The 19,294-nt window shown below is 43.7% G+C and overlaps 1 protein-coding gene across 4 annotated transcripts in view; it reads right to left on the bottom strand.

The window, feature by feature from the left end:
• Window positions 1-19,294, bottom strand: part of gfra1a (gdnf family receptor alpha 1a) — a 79,763-nt gene that overhangs the window by 48,756 nt on the left and 11,713 nt on the right. For 3 of the 4 annotated variants that reach the window (XM_031872900.1, XM_031872882.1, XM_031872876.1), the window contains exon 4: window positions 17,308-17,463. The exons of the other annotated variant lie outside the window; for it this stretch is intronic. In XM_031872900.1, the coding sequence (XP_031728760.1) occupies window positions 17,308-17,463 (156 nt within the window). The remainder of the gene's footprint in view (window positions 1-17,307; window positions 17,464-19,294) is intronic. 4 annotated transcript variants of the gene reach the window in all.

The raw sequence follows: 19,294 nt of genomic DNA, 5'->3' as shown, positions 1-19,294 counted from the left end.
TCAGATGCATAGCTGAAATCAGTACAGTTTTGTTTCCATATCTTTTTAAAATGGCTGTAGATACAGGTTCTCTCTTAGACTCTGCGCAATGCTCTCCATATGTAAGTATGTGTGTGTGTGTGGGTGTGTGTTCAGGACTCCGCAGCAGTTCATCTGGCCTGTTGTTGAGGGAGATAGTCTCTGGTGGTGCTGAGCAGCGAAGGCCTGACCTAGCTGGATGTAAACAGCTTCAGATGAATACGGGGGGGCTTAGCAGGCAGACTGGCTGGAAGGATGAAGTACTGCACAGCTTAGCTACGGCCTCCATCAGCAAACCATCACACACACACACACACACACACACACACTCGTGCACGCACGCATCACATCACATATAGCACATCACACAAATCACAAATAACTGCCACCATTCCCGTGACTGAAGCTCTCCATCTTGAGGGAGACGGAGTTCAATTCTGCTCAGTCTTGCTCTCAAAGAATGCATATAGACGTCAGCTGCGGCCCAAAGCTGGTCGCTAGCAGCCATGATATTAAATCCACGAGGAAAACGTTCACACACACACACACACACACACACGCACTCCTGAGAGAGACACCCACAATCTTACACGGGGAGAGTGACATGAATGCACACATTAGTCCTGAAACGATTAGTCAATCAATGCGCCACTTGTGACAGAGCTCTTTACAACCTTTTTTTTCCTCCACATTTTATAAACAATTAACTGATAATGACAACGAAGCTGCAGCTATGAAACCAATTCTGCATACCAAGTCAGATATACAAGCAAAAAAAACGTGTATACGGATGGTGTTTGTGGTGCATCATCCGTCTTATTCTTGGCGCCCTCAATCCAGAGGCGTCTCCGCAAATAACGTTCATAACTTGTACCTGGCAAGAGCACTTCTGCCTGGCCTTGGCAACTTTGATAGCTCTTTGGAAAATCAATGCTCAGATAGGACTGAATCAGGGCCTGAGGGTGAAAAGGGAGGGGGGGAGGGCTAAGTGAAGTTTTGAGAGAAAAGGTGGGGAGGAGAGACAGACAGGAGAGGAGATGGATGAAGATGTTAGGAGGCGAGAGAAGAACAGATAGACACAGAAGAAAAGAGAGGAGACAAAATACAAGACATACTGTATTGTACTATTCAACTTGCTGTGTAATACAATATATGAGTATGAGAGCTAAACTACAGCTAAACGTACATCATGTTTTAGAGGGCACCAGTCGCTGTGAATAACACGCATCCCTGTAAGTGACTCAATGTGGATGTGGATTCAGTCTGCAACCTCGCCCGTCTGCCTCGCAAATTGCTGTGAGGGCTTGGGCCGCTGCACCGAATGCAATGCATGATGGGAGTCACACAATATCAAGTTCATTGATTGAAAACAACTCGTAACGTTTTGTAAAGCTGAACGAGGAATTAATTAAAAACAACCTTGGCGATGGCAGAGAACGCACCGTGTCCTCACAGCAAGCGAGCGCATGATATGAACTTCCGTTACGTCGTATAAACTAATCACGTACCGATCAGCCGCGCACTCCAGATCAGACCGGGCATTTCTGGCCAATTTTGACAGCCCTAATGTGCACAGCAATTATGAGACCTGTATCCATGGAGAGCAGTGCCGGGGCAGCAATAATTGCTGCTTTAGTCTGAAAGCGCCTTTGATTGAATAATCCCACATACACCAGGTCACTGCAACAACAGATCAAGTATTTTTCTAACCAGAGTTTGAGAAGGTCCTATACTTCCCACTTTAATAGAAGGGCTTATGTAAATAGTTTACTAAGGAGTCAAGAGACAGAGGGACTCCTTCTCAGATGCAAAGAGCCCTGACATGATAAGTGACAAAGGTGCTGCGCCTACCCTTGAATGATCTTGTACGACAGACAAGAGCCAGGAGATGAAATATGAGCTGAGGGGAAAGGTAGAAAGGATTTATTTCTACTCAAAGATAAGAGCCAAGTGCAGCAGGTTGAAGGGGGGCAGATAAGGGAGATGGGAATGAAATTCAGAGGGGAGGGCCAGAAGTATTTCTTGAAGAGATGACAGTAGAGATAAGAGCAGGAGATAAGGAGGCAGCTATCCAAGCCGGCCTCGTTTTGGGCGTCGTGCTGGAGAAGATCTGAGGATAGATGACTGCAGGCAGCAGAAACCCAATCAACGTGTTTCACAGGTCATCATTCAAATGGTTAAATCACTGATTGTCCCGACCAAGTGAAAAGACCAGGACCACTAATCTGTGTGCCCAAGTGGACAAGGGATATTTGCCAAAAGCCAACCACAAAAAAGTCCTACAAATAAATCCCGCAGCAGATAAACAGACGTGGAAATGAATTTCAGTTCCATTTTTACAGAGATCATGTGACACCATAATTTGTGTGAGCTATGAGAGTCAGCTAAATGGATAAGATATTGACTTATTAAGGCTTTTATACACCAGGGGCTCTTTTATTTGTGCGGCTAATTTGTTTTTGTCTTGAATACTTTCACACAAAACATGAATATTAAGATACAAAAAAGCCCAAAAATGTTTTCCTGAATTCCTGAAACAACAACACAGAGGCTCGGTAGTCTGAACCAAGACGGCAAACTTTATTAATCCTTTAAACGTTGACAAAAGCAGCTTGGCCATGATCCACTCCATCCGTTCTTATACCTTTCACAATAAAAGACCTTTAATAGCCGAGGTGAGTATTTTGCATTTTTGTGTCGTTTGTTCTTCACGCCCCTGGTGTGTAAAAGCATCTATGACGATTAAAGAATGTCTGTACTAAATCTGTGCGACATTAAAACTCAATGACAACATCTCCACCTGAAGAAGAGGAAAAAAACAACACAAAAGGCAGCGGGCAGAATATCAGATGTATAAAGCTGCAGTTAATTCTTTCCATCAAGACAACAACCAGAAGTGCTGACATGGTGACGTCCGTGACATCAGTCATCGGGATGTTGCAGGAGGGATAAAGCTCTGCTCTACAGAGAGAAGGGCAAATGCTAATCCTGGCAGGATTTCACCACTTTATCAATGAATGATTAATGACTGTGGTGGAGAGTATAGGAATAGCATTTTCATACAGAGGAACTGTCTCGCTAAACGTAATGATCTGCGATCAATCAATGTCAAGGCCTATCAGTAATCCAAAGGGTATTGGCAAACTGAATCCTTCATGAGCGCAGGTGTTCACCAGGTGTTCACTCGCGTTGTGCTACTGAGATCTCAACAGGTTTGCAAATGTAGCCAAAAGTGAAAGCTTTTTAGAGCTCAGGGTCACGCAGATAAGTGGAACTTGAGTTGTCAACTGCTTTTTCTTAGATCAAGACTGAACCTGGTGAAAGGAAACCAGTGTGAGTGAGTTGTGTACAGGGCCGATATGCAACGTACCATGCAGGCCTATTACCTCTACACCAGTGATGATAATGGAGAGCCGGCATGATTTCTCCAGATGACGCAGGTCTCATCTTCACTTAGCCTAAAAAAATATCGTAGGACTGTAGAAAAGCCATTAAACTGTAATTCTCTCTCAGTCACAGTGACTCAAACAAAGAACTGCACCAGATGAAATGATGCAACTTCCAGCGGTGCACCTTTGTACTGCCACGGTTATAAATCGGCCCCCTGAGGGCTCAGCAGGTCTGTGAGCGAACTTCCTGCGTCCCAGTGAAATCCTTCCCCACTTTGCTTCAACTTTGTTTCAGAGTGCCACATCACTCTGCTCCACCTCGCACACGCATTATGCTGATGCTAATCTAGAGCTTAGCGGTGTCACCACGGCAACCACATCCCAGATGTGTTTCTTTCGCTTCCCTTGAGAGAGAGAGAGAGAGAGAGAGAGAGAGAGAGAGAGAGAGAGAGAGAGACCGGCACAGAGACAACTGCTGTGAAGTATGTGTTCCTGACAGGAGAGGACAAATAGTGCTGAACAAACACAGCATTAGAACCGTCTCCCTACCTGTGAGCAGCAGATATAATGTACACAAATGATTCCTGCCACAGCACCCGTGGGGAGATCCACAGCAATTCCAGCTGAAATGAACATTGTGAGTGGTGGTGGTGGTGCTGGAATGCAGGCGAGTGTCTGTGCGCTACATTTATGTGTCCGCGAATCCACGCTTGTTTGTTTTATGCGTTTGAATCTACCTTTTTTTGATTGCACATGTCCTTGATTCATGGTGCATTTCCGCAACGCGGACGTGAATGTGCTCGCCTCCGTCCATCCATCAGGCGGCTGATTACATCAGGTGTCAGCACCTAAACTGATTACTCTGGTGAGAGGCAAGCAACAAAGCAATAACGCACTCCCAGCCTCAATCTGCTGCTTTTAACTTCATTCCGAAGACAGACTCCTCTCACTTTCAATATCTGCGCTCGCATCGCAATTCAGCTGGAAAGCAACAGGAGCTTTCATTGTTTCTCAGAGAGACAAAGCCGGAGAAATCTTCCCTTTACACAACAAAGAGGATAAATATGCTCATTACTATGGCTCAATCTTTGTAAGTTCATTTCTAGGGAACATCTTATCTTCTTTAGGATGAAAGACAGTCCATCATCTGACTGACATATGAGAATAGAAAATATCACAAGGTAATTAAAAGTGTCATAGAGAGGTCATTCAAGGCCTTTAACATCAAGTTTCCAGTAAGCAATAAGTCTACACATCAATATAAATCTGGGGAAAATATACACTATGTTATCAATGAAAATAAATATTTGTTGTAAAGTAAGAAACGAGCCAATGTGTTTCGGTGTCGTGTCATTCTTCGATCCAAATGTTGCAGTAATTATCTTCACTAAAGAAGTTGAGAAAATAAAAGTAGAAATCAATGCTCGTTTCCATCAACATACAGCACCATACATCTTTTGAAGAGTTCAAAACAATATGCAGGTTGACACATCATTTTGTTGCCACTTCCTTTGCAACATGGTGCTTGAGTTAGCTTCATTAATTAATTACTTTCCCCTCCTGCCCACATGTATAGCGCCATATGGTGCACTGTGACCACTAACCTTTTTTTTCCCTTTCTTGTGAAATGAACACATGGCACCGTTTTCAACAGGCACCATTAAAGGAACAGAAGGAGAATAAAGAGAAGAAGAAGAAGAAGAAGAAGAAGAAGAAGAAGAAGAAGAAGAAGAAGAAGAAGAAGAAGAAGAAGAAGAAGAAGGTGTACTTGGCTTGAGGTAATCTGAAATTCAAGACAATTTCTCATTAAGAAATTCATTTCCAGTCATTATCGACTGGAAAAACGTCTTTTCCATCACTCCCTATTGCTTTTTTTCTGCATCAAGATGCCATCTTTGCATCTCTGCTGCATTAAAAACATTGTTGCAAAATGTCGACATTTGTGTTTTTACCATTTAGGTTTTTTTGTTGTTGTAATTTTAAAGAAAAATGCATAAAAAAGATGCATGAAGACACACTCATGGTGTCCAAGCCTCCCTGCAGAGAGCCTCTCTAATTGGCTTCCCTCTCTCCAAGACTAATCAAAACGGTCAATAATTGGACCAGCGGGGTAGAGAGGAGAGGTCACAGCGGACATCGCTTTGCTTCGTGGGATTGTTCTTTAGTTCACTTTTTTCTCCTTGTGGTCTCTGTCTGTCTCTCTCTCTCTGTCTCTCTCTCTCTCTCTCTCTCTCTCTCTCTCTGTCTCTGTGTTGTCTGCCAAGTCCTCCTCTATTTACCGACAAACCTGCCTCCTCTGTGTTGGAGCTACAATAATGTGCTTATGGGAGCTCAATCGCTTATTATCATTTTCCCCCGATAATGCTACTTTGTGATTGGCAACAGGAAGCAGTGACGAATATGGCCGTCGCAATAACCGCAATAAAATTGCAATACCGCGCTATTGAGAAGCCAACTGCAGCGGATGGGAAGTAACTGCCACAATTGCTGTGTTCACGTTTTTGTCTCTTTCTCATTTTTTGCAACGGGAGCGCGGTGTGTTTACACTATGCTACAGGACACACCATACGCCAGCAGCGTGACGGAGCGCTGAGCGCAGCACATTTGATCATTTCTTTCTCATCGCCAAGAGGTGAAAATGATCAACTTTTGTAAAATATTCGTCAAAAAATCATCAAGACATTTCGTACGAATAAGCAAAAAAGAAAAGAAATTAAAAAAAAGATTACAGAAACCTACCAAGTCTTCAAGCAACAAAGCTCTTATGAAAACACAGAGACGCTGGCGTTAGTCTGAGCACGCGGCGCTAATGCAGTGGTGCAATAACTTTTTGTTTTGCAAACAAAATTTACAGCCATGATCCATCTCAACACATTGGGCAACATAAAATCCCATCCCTATAACTTGCACCTGTTACTTATTCCTGTGGATATCACCTTTCATCCATCATAAATGGTGTCACACGTCTGTGGTGAACGTACAAGGTTTTTTTCAGAGACCAGTTAAATTATGACCACGGCATGCTGTTGAACATCTCTCACGAGCAAAGGCAGCAAAACTGTCAAAATCGGCAGCTGGCTGATGGAAGACAATACATGCCTTCACAAACTGGGAGGACGAGAAGGGCACAAGTCCCATGATGCTCAGCCTCAGACGGAGCCGGGGCACGCTAACTAATTGCTCTTGTGAGACTTCACGCTGGCTTTCTGCAATTAACTTCACCTACGTCTGGGCGCTACTTGAGCTGCTACATGATCTGCTGTGTAGACAATAAGATTAGCTGCAGTCACAGCCAGGCCAGGCCATACATCTGCTCGCTCCACGTCCAGATGTATGGCTTAGAAACTGCGGCTACTCCATAGTAAGGCCTTAAAGACACACTGGGGAGAGTTTCAGGGTTTCTTAACTGGTTTCTTATTACAGTTGACTCAAGCTTTGAGTAAAAAATTGCATAAAATATAACATTTAGTTCCCTGCAAAGTCAAATAAAATCAAATATTAAATACATACAGTATATATGTATATATATATATATATATATATATATATATATTGGCTGGAATTTCAACATTCATGGCACGGTGTTTCAGATAAGTGATTCATAAGAACATGCATTTCCTTTGCACACCATGAATCAACATAGGCCCTGCTAACACCTATTTGACAACCCAATCCCCATATTCATTACCCTCCCGGAGCCTAATGGTAATGAGAAATAGTTTCAGACCTGCCTCCAACTTATTCAATTCTTCGTGTAAATACACCGTAGGCCAGGGAGCGCGGCGCGAGCAAGCCTAGCATAACTGGCAGCCTGAGCACATAATCCCAACTACAACACGGCACGGAGCACAGAGGAGGAGGAGAGGGGGAGGCCGGGGGGGGGGGGGGAGGAAGAAACAGTGAAAAGGGGATGAAATAAAGCAGGCAGAGACAGCAGAGGTGAGGGGAGAAAAGAAGGCTGGAGCGAATGCGGGGGAGGGCAGATGATTAAGAGGGGACGGGGAGCAAAAGACAAAATGGGAAACAAGTTTTAGGGTGTTTAATTAACAAAGCCATCGATAAACAGGTACATTAGCGTGTTGTTAAACTAGATGGAGACGTAAATTGTCTGCTGCTCATTTGCATGTTTGACCTTTGCATCCACTTCAAATTGATTTTTACAAACACAGCTTGGGCCCTTCATGTGCAGATTCTACACAACTTCCAAAAGGAGCAGAAGGCAAATTCTCAATATATTTACAGTTAGCAGACCTTCGGGGGAAAATTAATAGAAATAGAAATGACTTTGATGGAAAAAAAGATGCTTGAAGTAAAAAATGCATTTAAAGATCTCTTTACCGTACATAATCTATACACACATACTCTTAAATATCAAGTCAGACTCCCTAAAATATGTGAATTTAAACCCTCTTCTCCTCATAGTTTGCAACATTAGGCAGCAGCCACTTCAATTGGTCTAAAATGTAGTTATTAAACTACTTAATACATTCATGTCAGAGCTGGCAGAGAAGCACAGGCAACATATATATACCTCACTTTGCTCTTTTAACTTTCAGATCCACTTGTTCTACCCCTTAAAGCTGCTGCTTCCACGCACATTTCACCTTAATCTGAAAGATAGAAAATTACAATGTTAAAGAGTTCTGCTCCCTTGTGAAAGTGAAGCCAAATTGCAAAAGCGACCTCAGACTCCATTGGGATCAGATCTGCACTTGTGCAACAAATGAACTGGTGCGCTAATATATACGTTCGCATTAATTCACTGCGTGAGCACGTCCCACTCCTCTTATCTCCAGAACTGCACAACAACCCCGAGGACAAGTGCGCTTCACATGCTGAAGAACACTGGTACATTTCAAACTAAAGGGGTTTAACTCAATGGACATTTTTTGGAAAACAAAAAACAGTGTTATCAGCAGAGCCATCACTGTCTAACTTCAATGTTAAATCCATTGGTAAGTGTGCACACACAGGCAGCTAATTCTGTCTGAAAGTGCACCAGCCGAACAGCTGTGGATGAATTAACTTATCATATCGTGGCCTGGTTATTCCGGGGTGAAAATCTCTAGTCAGGAAAACAAGTCAAACATCTTAAGATGGAGTGCGGTTGAGTGTAGGAATACATTACTTTGAGTTCCCACTTGTAAACGAAATTGGTTTCCTCGCCAGTCGTAAGCGCATTTGCACTGAGTACATTTCAACCTTCACTTCCCCAAGTTAAGATGCAGGAGCACCAGCGCTTTGCATGTAAATCTCCCAAGTTTAAGCACACAGCCTACGCTCGCTGGCTCGCTTTGTCTGTCTGTCTGTCTGTCTGTCTCTTTCTTGCTGTAACGCACATGCACTCTCTCTCTCTCTCTCTCTCTCTCTCTCTCTCTCTCTCGCTCTTTCTCTCTCTCTCCACACACAAAGCTGCACAAATCCAACTCTGACTTTAACTCTCTAACTTGTAAAACCCCATAACTTGTATTTCACGTGCAATACACTGCAGGGCAATTCCAAGACGAGTCACTGGCATAATGTCAAGTGCGCGCACACACACACACACACACACACACACACACACACACACACAGCTTGCATACACACACATTATCACAAATGCAAGCCAAAGTCTCTGGCATGTACACTCACACACACACACACACACACACATTCAAATCAGTATTCTCCCGTCATCTGAATAAGTAAGCGTGCCAATATCTTTTTTATGTCTAATCTGACTAAACTGTCATGCAAAACCAGGTAGAAACAGAGGAGTGATAAATGACTGTTCTAGGTAGTATATTGCAGTTATTCATATATATTTAAAGTAATGATTCAAACTACACACACATTGGGCGTTAATTAAAAAAAGACGAAAACACAGAAATGTTGTTTGGCTTGCTGAGTGTCAACAGAGTTCTAAAACATTAACTCTAAAAGTGATACATTCAAAGGAAAATGTAATATTTCACTCAAAACCTCATTAAGAAAATGGGGGAAATAATGTTAAATGAGAACCAAGTTCTTTCCCACACTTAACTGTGACCAATAAAGGAAATGTCTGCTCCAATGTGGCGCTTGTTGATGTGATGTGGTTCTGTTGAAGTCACATGTGACTTTGGCCAATGCTGGTTTAAAAAAACGCCCCGAGTCTCAACAGGCTCGGGTCTGAAACCATAAAAACCTGGACTTGATTAGCGTTACAGGACCACACAGACTACATGCAGCCAAATGAAACATATGTTAGGACATTCACGTGTCAATATTCAGCCAGGTCTTGATTTCCAAACCAAACCAGAACGTTACTCTCAACACCATATGCAGGATCATTTCAAGTGTCCTGCAGCTGAACGACCACACTGCGGGACTAATTGTCTGAGGACGTCATCATCTCCTCCCGGTTTCCCCGCTCACCGAGCTCAATCTGCCCTCCAGCGATCTGGCACAAGAGTCCTGGTGCCGTCGTGTGTTCTTTGATGAGCAAAAACAGTTGATTAGTGATTTCATGGTCATAACTTTGCTGCTTTTGAAACTCGTAACAGCTTTTAAGTCCTCGAACCTTCTGTCGTTTTTCAGAACTGCTGACGCAAAGTTTCACCCAAAAACTCGCTGTGTTTGTTGTTGGCATGCGAACTTCGCTGGTGTTTCCACTGACATGGTTAGTGATGCAATGTGCATTCAGCTGCTGCTACTGCTCTCGAAAACATCAAACCTACTTACCAATCCTTTTCCAAAGTCAGTAGCAGAGTTTGAGACAAAAACATAAAGCAGGGAGTTGAGAAATCTTAACTAATTTAGATTTGGAAACTGGAAAGACAGTGTCCATTTTAACCCAAACAACAATCTTTTCCTAAACCTAACCGAGTTGTTTCCTGTGAAGACGGAAGTTTATTTTGAAAAGCCCGTACGCATCTAACAAGCGTAAATTGACACGTGTTGCCGGCTTTCGTAGGAAACCAATCGAAAGGTTTCATAGGAACCATTGTATGAGGGTCCGTTGTATTATTAGGCCTGTGCACTGACATCATTTGCTCTGAGCTTTGTAAAAGAAACATCCTCAACAAAGCTTGGAAAGGAAGGAGTTTAAATGCTGTGTCATTTCAATGGTCAGCACTTGAACGATGGCGTTTATTTTCCCTATGAAGACCTATGGCGCTACTTAGACCTGCCCTCAAGGACATTAAGTATATTCAATAGCTGCAACAAATTGTGGAGTATGGCGAGACAGTGTACTGTTACAATTAGCATATAATATTCATACTGTGGTCTTTAAATGGGACATCTATGAAATATTTGTTTTGCATGATCGATTTACTTTTCAAAACGGGCTACGGTGTAATATTAATAACACTCACATGCAAAGAAAGAATGCCTCTTGATGTATGGTCCAGGTCTGAATTAGGAGCACATTGTCCCATTTAAACCAATTAGAGAGGAGAACCTTCTGTGAAGCCGAATTCCACAAAAAGTCACAGACCTATTATGTGCACAGCTATGTGAGGGGACACTTCCATTAGGGACGGGTTGATTTAATGCTCTCCCTGAAGAGCAAAGGATTTTTTTTGTAATGTGATTTAGGTGATACTGAAGACAAAGTCTAGTTTATTGCTCACTATATGATCATTTAAGGGCTACGCATGTAAGTGAAATGATTTTCATCTCTGCTGATGTTTCAATGAAAGTAATGTTGAAAGGTAATAAGTCCTGTTCTCTATTGTTCCACCTCTGTATATTCCACGTCTCAAACACTTCAAAACTGCTCCAATATGGCAAAAATGTCGTCGCTTCCAGCCAAAAAAAGTTCCCACTTCTTTGCCAAGTCCTCCAGCTTGTCCTCAGGAGTGTAATGCACCGAGTCCAAACAGCTCTGCGGCTCCGCGTCAAACTGCCCGCCGGGGTCTGAGCTACCGCGGGGCTTTCCACCATCGCTGCATACTGGGAGCAGTGGGAAGGGAGCGCCCCTGCTCATTTCACTTCGGTGGGAGTGCGAGCCAACATCGGTGATATAAACGGATATGCTCCACTGGCACGGCAGAGGAGTATTGTGAATCACACACCAGGACGCCTGGCCCTCTGCAGCACGCGCCACATGGCCGACTTCACGTTCACGCACGTAAACACCTGCACACACACACACACACACACACACAAACACAAGCCCGTGATGCCATGCAGCCCTCTCGCCAGTCCAATCGTACATTACGTCCCTTTCACCTCTCCCTCCCTCTGGCTGGATGGTGATAAGTCCCCCGCTCTCAGTCAATGTGAAGCTGTGAATAATGGATGAAGGACCGCAGCAGAGCGCCCACATGATGGACAGACACAAAGAGAGACATGGCAGGGACAGCAGGCATCTGTCTCTGCCTCTTTTCTCCTCCATCTCCGCCTCTGTTTGGCTCTTTCCATATCGCCGACTCTATCACAACAAATCAGCGGGATGATGCTCGTCTTCTTTTATTTCACAAATAACACGATTCGGACCTCTGAAAAACCATTTTCGCTCCGCGAGTTGTCCCATCCGACAGCCTTCGAGTGAGTTGACCCCGGGTCAGCCAGCTTCACTGTTTACCGTCTTCTTTGACCTTAAAACCACTCACACCATGTCCGTCTCAATCTATGAATCATAGCAGCACCAACACACACATACATACACACACACTCATCGCTCTCCATCCCCTTCAGGTGGCATCGTCATGCCAGCTCCAATCATCATAATACTCTTTTCCGTGTGTTATTTCGAGCTCTCCTGAAACGCTCCCTCTGTCATTATCCTTTCTTTCAGCACGCGTGTGCGTCAGCTGAAATCTGAGTGCGGATGCAAACGGCCGAACAGCCTGTTTGATATTTCGCGAGGTGTTTGTGGCCCGCTGCCAGTAACCCGTGGGGGTAGTATACGGGTATCTCACTTCCCGCCTGGTTAGTCGACCACCCGCTCAGCGGCCTGCGCCGCTCCGCTCGAAAAAGTGAAGCAGGAGCTGAAGTGTCCTGAGTAAATATACATTATAATGTCATGTTACTGGTCCTGCCTCTCGTGAATTTGTGGGTTTGTTGGTTTTCTTAACCTCTTTAAATATACATTCTTCCAATTCCAATTATTTTTTCTGACTTTCGGTGGAATCATACTGAGATTTCATGGTCATTATGTGTTATAGTAAAAATGTTTCAGTATTGCACATGACACAGATAGAAGATAGATGTAAAGCAGTGAAGACCCTCTGACAAAGAAATGGCATGCAACGGTGATAGTTAGCACCATTACATGACAGAAAAATACATGTCATTATATGGATTTCAACAGGCCGTCGGCCAGCTTGGTGTGCACTTGCAGTATACCTCCTCAGTGGAAACATATGTCGGTCTCATGAATTATGCACTAACCATTTCAATACAGCCAAATGGTTTTTGTGCTTTATGACCCGTGACTGGTGACCGGTGCATGATGCTTCACACCATGGAAGATGGAATATCTCAGTGTGACTGTCACCGTTTGAATGATGCTCAGCGACCTTTACGTTACGGCAGCAAACCGAGATGTTTCATGTATATCTCCACGTATGCACGATTGTGTTATATATTTTTTATATCACCACATCTCTGCCATCAGTCCCCTCCGTGTATTTTCTGCTTATTTCTATATTTGCCCAATGAGGTGCAATAGGTTTCTTCAAAAAATGCAAATTTCACACTGTTACGGAGCTAAATAATATATTTACCTCAAGGCCCCGTTCCTAATTAATCATCGGTATTTTGTATTAAGGCCGTGAGAATTGTGCAAAGGACGGAATGAGAGAATAAACGCTCGGGGCGTGGCCCTGCATAAGCTCCTCTGACTAAGAATGCCGATTTAAAATAAGCTCTCTCTTTCAGACAGTCATAACTCATACGGTTCGGGAGGAGATTTTAGTCCTGATTTAATAACGCTTGGTCCAAAAAAGACAGCGGGCCGGTGGCCAGATCTCCTGAGCTGCTGATGCTACCGCGTGATGACAGCGTGTTCCGGGTGGCAGAGAGAATCACGGGGAATTACACGGCAATCACAGTCTCAACTCTACTTTGAGTTAATCATGCTCGTTCTTATCTTACGAATCTTAATCTGTGATAGAGTAAACGTTTGAATTGTGTAGATTTGAATTATCTGTCAAATAAAAACTTAACGAGCTGTCAGATGAATGTCGACAAGGAAAAAGTTAAACATTTATCTTCTGTAGAAGATGTCTCCAACACTGGACATATTATACTCAATTTAAGTACCAGTTTCTAAAAATAACAGTAATAACAAAAATAATATTCACAAATCAGAATCACTAAATCTACACTAATTCTTTGTGACTGCTGTTAAAATACGTTTCTACCTTTTTCACTTTCATTCCGGCTGTTTTCTCGGAAGGGCAAAACCCAGCCTCTTCTTGTGATGTGTTTTCTCACAAAAGAAACCATTTCACATCCTTTCACTGAGGAGTTGAACGTAAGGCTTAAGGAAGCGTTTCGACTTGCCTGAAAAAACAGCCCAGGGTGACGATGTTCTCCTATAGGCCTGTTTTTAATCTGACGCGGAGCTGCTCGCCACACGACAGACTCTGGGAATGCAAAGGGTTTAAAAGGGAAAGAAAAGGATTTCCTCATACAGTACAACACTGTTAATATTCATTCTAAGGGTTTCACCGCTTCACCATCTTCTCTGCTACGGTTAAAAAAGGCCATCTGGATTGTTTGTCAGAGGATCTTCACCGAGATGACACTTTGATCCAATCCAATGACACAGGTTTCATTGTGATATTAAAGACAGTCCGACTCCCTCTTCTATCGGAATCTGTTGTTTTATGGAAGAGATGTTGGTCTCATGTTGTGTAACATACCCAGCTGGTTTTCTTATTGCACAATGAGCTCCTCGGATGCTTCATTTGTCTTTTTGGAAATGCTTTTTACCCATCAGGCCTCCACCTAAAAGTTAAGACTTTGATAATGGGCCATTGGTTTATGGGAGATGAGTTTACAGTTTGGCAGGCCGGCCGAAGCAGGTTTTGTTTTCTTCCTTCAGGTAAATGGAGAAGGTTAGAAAAAAAACTACAATAAAAAAGAATGAAGTGAAATCTGATCTGAGACAGATTCCCATTCAGTTTCGGCTTCACTGTCAACTTGAAACAAGCGATACTCGTAAAACTCTTTAAAATGCAATGCGTGAAGTTCATGCAGTTATTCTTCTTAGAATCCTCAGTGGGACGCCGAATAAAACAATTATTACCTGGGACGATGAATCTTATTAAACGACAATTTTGGAGAAGCAGTATTTACAGTTAAGCCCTCGGTGGCATCCATATTCCTGCCTGAGAACAGAGGGATTGAAGTTTTTAATTAATCGGAACGCCAGCATCCCCGAGGACACACACACACACACACACACACACACACACACACACACACACACACACACACACACACACACTGAGGCAGACCCGCCCACCCAGGCACAAACCCACACAATGCAGACTGTAGCAGGAACATTTAGGCGAGACAGGCGGAGAGTGCCACTCTGTCAAACTAAAAGTGTCTGAAGAGGAGGATGGAGCTTCATCGCCCATCACAAAGCACTACTGCACAGTGGAGGACCATACATAACATTATCATAAACGCCAGCAGCCCTTCTCAGGCGCCGGCGACTTGATAAAAACCATGTGTCGGCATACTCGGTCAATAAAGTTGATTTTTATTCGTTTTTTTTTTTTTTTTTTGAAGGTTGCAAAGGTGAGAAAGGGACAAAACGTTTTTGCTAATATGAAAAAAATGTCTAAATGTGAATCAGTGTGTGTTTCCATCAATGTGAATATACTCTACATTTCTTATCATTACACTCTGGTCCATCATGGTATTTCATTTACCTTTTTTTAATGTAACAAGTGTCACCAGGCTCCTGATGCTGCTGCTCTTTATATGCTGTATTTACTTTGGTCTTCCTGCACAGTGGGAGCATGTTACAGTAAATCCCAGCTAGTCATGGGGCGTTTTGCCGTCAGTAGGTGAAGCAGAATCAAGTACCATATCACTGTGTACTTGTACTTTCTGTGTGTATGTAAATTACTGGCCCTTATATGGTCACATTGTGTTTTTTATGTTTGTAATTAAGCACTTTGTGACATATGTCTGTAAAAAGCACTTTATAACTAAATCTTACTTACTTATTTAAATATTGCACTCGTCATTATCATACATCCCCCTCATCACTATGTCTGTACATCTGTACTTTTCACTCTCTTCCATATTTCCACTCAAGTGCTTTATGCACGAATCAAAAACCGGCATCATATAGGGCGGATGGAAATGCCCCCGGTGAAACGGAGAGAGAAAAGGGAGACAGTGTGCGTTGCCCCTTTAGCTTTTAGTCAGAACACACAAATCAGCATGACTCAACCTCACAGCCCTATTGATGTAATCCCCCCTTCAGCAAGACTCCCAGCAGAAAATGTGTGTGGTACTCAGTGAATGTGCATTTCTGCGTTTGCCCCTTCGGTCTGTTGTGCATGCAAATTGATAGTGTATGTCCGTGTGTGTGTGTGTGTGTGTGTGTGTATATACATGAATTTGACAGTGAAAAATGCTCATGTCTTTGTGGTCCCGCAAAATAATCTATTACCGTGCCACATCCCTGTGTCCGTGTGCGCACACACACACACACACACACACACACACACTCTAGACCCATATGTACACCGAGAATTGAAAGAATGCAGTGGACTGCAAAGTTATGACCGAATTCATTCACAAAGCAAACTTTTCAGCAGGCCGTGATGCACAGTGAAATATTTCCCCTGCACCATCACTGCCTGCAATAAGCTGTTTTTGGCCATAAAACTAATGTAGCAGTCACAGACACTGACTGCCCTCTAAAATGGAAATTCATAAGCCAAAATGGCACAGTGGGAATATCAAAATATGACATCCTCTGATTTTTCTACCCCCACAACCGCTTGCTGCCTCTTGCCGCCTCCCCATTCCATCCCCCCCGCTCTTCACCAGGGTTTTTCAACAGAAAGCACATCTGCTGTAGAAACTCTTCTGAAGGACATGTCAACCCTCCCTGACACAGCTGAGTATAGGCAGACAGACGGACGGCCTGGCCAGCGGTCTGACACCCCTCTCTGGTGGTCCGAAGGGAACCCAAATCTATAACTGGCTAAATCCGATACCAAGGAGGCTAAAACCTGCGTGGACAGTTCAACAGATCAAAGGAAAGCTGGCAGTACGCGTCTCATATGGAGCAGATGGGTTAAACTCGAGCAATCGCACCTTTATTTCAAATGTGGCTTTTTACTACAAGACCACCTGAAGACTTTGGTGTTGGTCTGGTTCAGATGTGGTCTGCTTCATCGAAACCAACTACAGGACCCAAAAAGGAGGTTTTCTGGGTATAAACAGGCATATGATATTTGATAACCGAACCTTGGAAAGTCCTGCATAAACAAAATGAGCCACGAGCAAACTGCAGTGTGCACTCCTGCTCTGTTTCAGCTGTTTCTACACGTGTTGTAAACTTAGTCAGAAGGCCCAAAAACATGCATTATGTTTATTATTACTATTGCGGTGCCTCTCTGAAGCAACTCGGACTATAATTAATGTTTTGTTTTGAAAATGTGCAACCTCGTGAGATGGCAAATAAACCGCCAACCGGCTATTTGGACAGTGATTGTACAATGTGACCAACTGTACAATTATTTTCTTCTCCTCTACCCGTGTTCATACCAGAGAAAACCAAACTGCAGGTGACTGGCAGAGATCAAAATCAGCTGCAAATACAATCTGACATGGAATCTGTATTCTGTGTCCGACTTTATGTCAAGAAAACGATCATGCACGATCAAACACACACACACACACACACACACACACACACACACACACAAACACAGCTCTATTTCGTTACCCAGTATGGCCCAATTGGGATGAGCTCTCCTGTTTCTACTTGGGTCCTGAAGTTCCGTGGAGGAGGGGCTCCCTCGGCCCAGAGCGGGCTGCCTGCCCTGAGCGCCCCCCCTGCCTGGAGCCGAAGTGTCCGAGACGCTCCAAGGTTCCCCACCCTCTGTAAGAGATGCGCTTCATTCAGGACCACCAACCAACAGCCATCGGGGGGGGGGGGGGGGGAGTCAGCAGGGTTCACAAAGGTCACAGGGAGGTGAAGACTCCAAATGATAAAAGGGGATAGTCGCAGGTCCAAAAGGGAGAAAAGGTCAAACAGGAACCGGAAAGAGAGCATTCAGATCATTCAGCTGACGGGCAGAAGTCGCATTCTGGGTGATTTCCAGGTAGGCAAAGGTGAAAGCACAAGGGGGCACACAGGAGCAAGGTTTGAAAGGAGTCCTGAGTTTCATGAAAGGAAGAATTGTAAGACCAGTTCGGCGTGTTAAGGAAGAGAAGGAGGAAAGAGGATTTGTTTTTGCCTGTAACATCGCTGAGGGAGTATAGTTCTTATCTGCAGCAGACATAGTAAGAAGAAGCTCTGAGATATTTAATGCATTGTCAGTGTCAATCACAGCTGGTCGAGATCACGCTCCGTATCGAGCTCCACAACTGACAGCTTTTCACACCAGTGAATTCTGCAACCCTCGAATCAAAGCTGCATGTGCTGCAAGTACAAATAAAGAGCCCGTCCGCAACCAGAGAACAATTTGGGTGGCGTTTACCAAGATTACACGTTGACAAACCGCACAGTCGGAGTGGTGAAAGGCCGCTGTTTAGCCCACTTACGTATGAAGAGAGTGCGCACACAACCAAATCGATAAAACAGTCACGCTAGACTCACACGAAAAACAAGCCCAGAATAGAGGCATCTGAAGCTGGCTGGCAAATTGGGGGCATGCAGTTATAGATTTTTAGTTAGGAGGACGGTTGTGGATGAAACAAATGCAAATTTATGTATCAATGCCCTCATTTAACATCTCTGCGAGCAGAGACTGGCACAGAACAAGAGCTCAGCGGGATGCTGTTTGTTTGTGTGTGTGTGTGTTGTTGGTGTGACCGCGGGTGCGTGCATTCTCGTACATGTGCGTGAGCGTGATGTACACTCTTGGCTCTTGGTCTGTTTAAGGCCACGTTGGCTTTTCAGGGATGCTGCTGTTCCGTGATCAAAAGAGGAGGCACGAAGGGAGGAGGGGGAGAGAAACGTAGAATACACGGCGTAGAATCCAATCGACCAGTAGGGACCTTCAAAGTGTGCTAAAAAGAAAATGTAAACTGCCGTGCTCCAAGGAAGCAAGAAAGTTCTGCAGAAATTACAACAGGGACTTTGAAAAGGGTGCTTGGTTCCCAAAAGCATATGAAGAAGGATTCTAGCCAGACCATGGAACAGCTGTGCATGACGGAAACAAGCTTACCCAAGTAAACTTTTCGTGCATCGAGACCCGTCTACCATGAAAGATAAAACGTATTAATGACACAGTTAACTACCACATCACTACACAACCCAGACGTGGTTGGAGGATAGTTGCACCCGCAAAAAGATTAAACTGAAACCCGCTGGAGCAAGTATATAAAATAACACCACAACACATTTATTTATATTTATTTATTTCGCCTGGTCATAAACACAAGGCCTTCACTTTTATGACTCTGCAAATGAAGTGTTTTGCAGTACGACAGAAACAACCAGATGGGATGACAAAAACAATACACAACAGTGCACTATTGCATTGCATTGTTGGACAGTTTCTTTTTTCTTTTTTTTTTTTTTTTTTACCAAATGCATAAATTCACCACATGTGCTCATTTAACAGCCCTGGCTTGTACAGTGGAGTGTGTCGTTACACTCCTTTCATAAAGATAAGCAAAGTGAAATCTGTCTCTCTGTGCTTCAACAAGACTTGGGCAAAGAAAGGTCAACCAGTGAGAATGAGACATCTCAACGATTTCAAGCA

The sequence above is a fragment of the Anarrhichthys ocellatus genome, unplaced genomic scaffold (assembly GCF_004355925.1).
Source record: "Anarrhichthys ocellatus isolate YVR2014 unplaced genomic scaffold, GSC_Weel_1.0 scaffold3, whole genome shotgun sequence".
Classification (NCBI taxonomy): domain Eukaryota; kingdom Metazoa; phylum Chordata; class Actinopteri; order Perciformes; family Anarhichadidae; genus Anarrhichthys; species Anarrhichthys ocellatus.
This window is presented reverse-complemented; position numbering and strand designations above follow the sequence as displayed.